This window comes from Lucilia cuprina, chromosome 3 (genome assembly GCF_022045245.1).
Source record: "Lucilia cuprina isolate Lc7/37 chromosome 3, ASM2204524v1, whole genome shotgun sequence".
In the NCBI taxonomy this organism is placed as follows: Eukaryota; Metazoa; Arthropoda; class Insecta; order Diptera; family Calliphoridae; genus Lucilia; species Lucilia cuprina.
Genome location: NC_060951.1, coordinates 31,598,352 through 31,599,138, shown reverse-complemented (window position 1 = coordinate 31,599,138; position 787 = coordinate 31,598,352). Strand labels below are relative to the sequence as shown.

The following is a 787-nucleotide window of genomic DNA, read 5'->3' as shown; positions in this document are numbered from 1 at the left end:
CTAACTAACTAACTAACTAACTAACTAAAGAACTAACTAACTAACTAACTAACTAACTAACTAACTAACTAACTAACTAACTAACTAACTAACTAACTAACTAACTAAGGACTAACTAAGACTGGTCCAATACTTATCCGAATGTATGGAAAAAACACATTCTATTTATCATTGTAATGTCCTAGGTGAGGACCACTTAATCCATTCATGCCTTGCATCAGTGTAATCCCACAACTACTCCCTTCTTTACAATATGGGATTACATGATCCGCAACATGTAATGCAGACTATGGACCATGTACTCCAATAATATTTACAAAGGAGAATTTTTTGAATTACTCAAATGGATTAAATACTCCAATAATAATGACCACAACACAAACCCGATGATAATACTTAATTTGATCTATTAAGGCTTTTAATCCCAATTCATAAATTTATAACTTAATATATATTTTAGAACCATAAATGTTCTCAGTTTCCCCATATTTAATAAGAAATCGGCCAAGTGCAGAAACATTTACTTCATCAAATTAATCTCAGTGGTCTCAGTGTCCTATTACATATCGAACTACTGTGGTTCGGAATTGCAATTAAGTTCCCGGAAAGAGTAAACAAGTGGAAGATAAGAACCAATAAATAAACTATTAGATCGATATTGCTAAAGCAATTTTTGCACAAAATTACATAAAATTTAAAATGTTTCTCTTAATGGAATTTATACTTTAAAAACTAATGAAAATGATTTATTACGCTTGTGCCAAAAAGAAAACAAATAAACTTAAAT

The 787-nt window shown here is 29.9% G+C and overlaps 1 protein-coding gene across 1 annotated transcript in view; it reads left to right on the top strand.

The window, feature by feature from the left end:
• Positions 1 to 493, top strand: part of LOC124418988 — a 7,739-nt gene extending 7,246 nt beyond the window's left edge. The window contains exon 4 of the mRNA XM_046947039.1: positions 461 to 493. Within this exon, the coding sequence (XP_046802995.1) occupies positions 461 to 493 (33 nt within the window). The remainder of the gene's footprint in view (positions 1 to 460) is intronic.
• Positions 494 to 787: the final 294 nt, after the last annotated feature.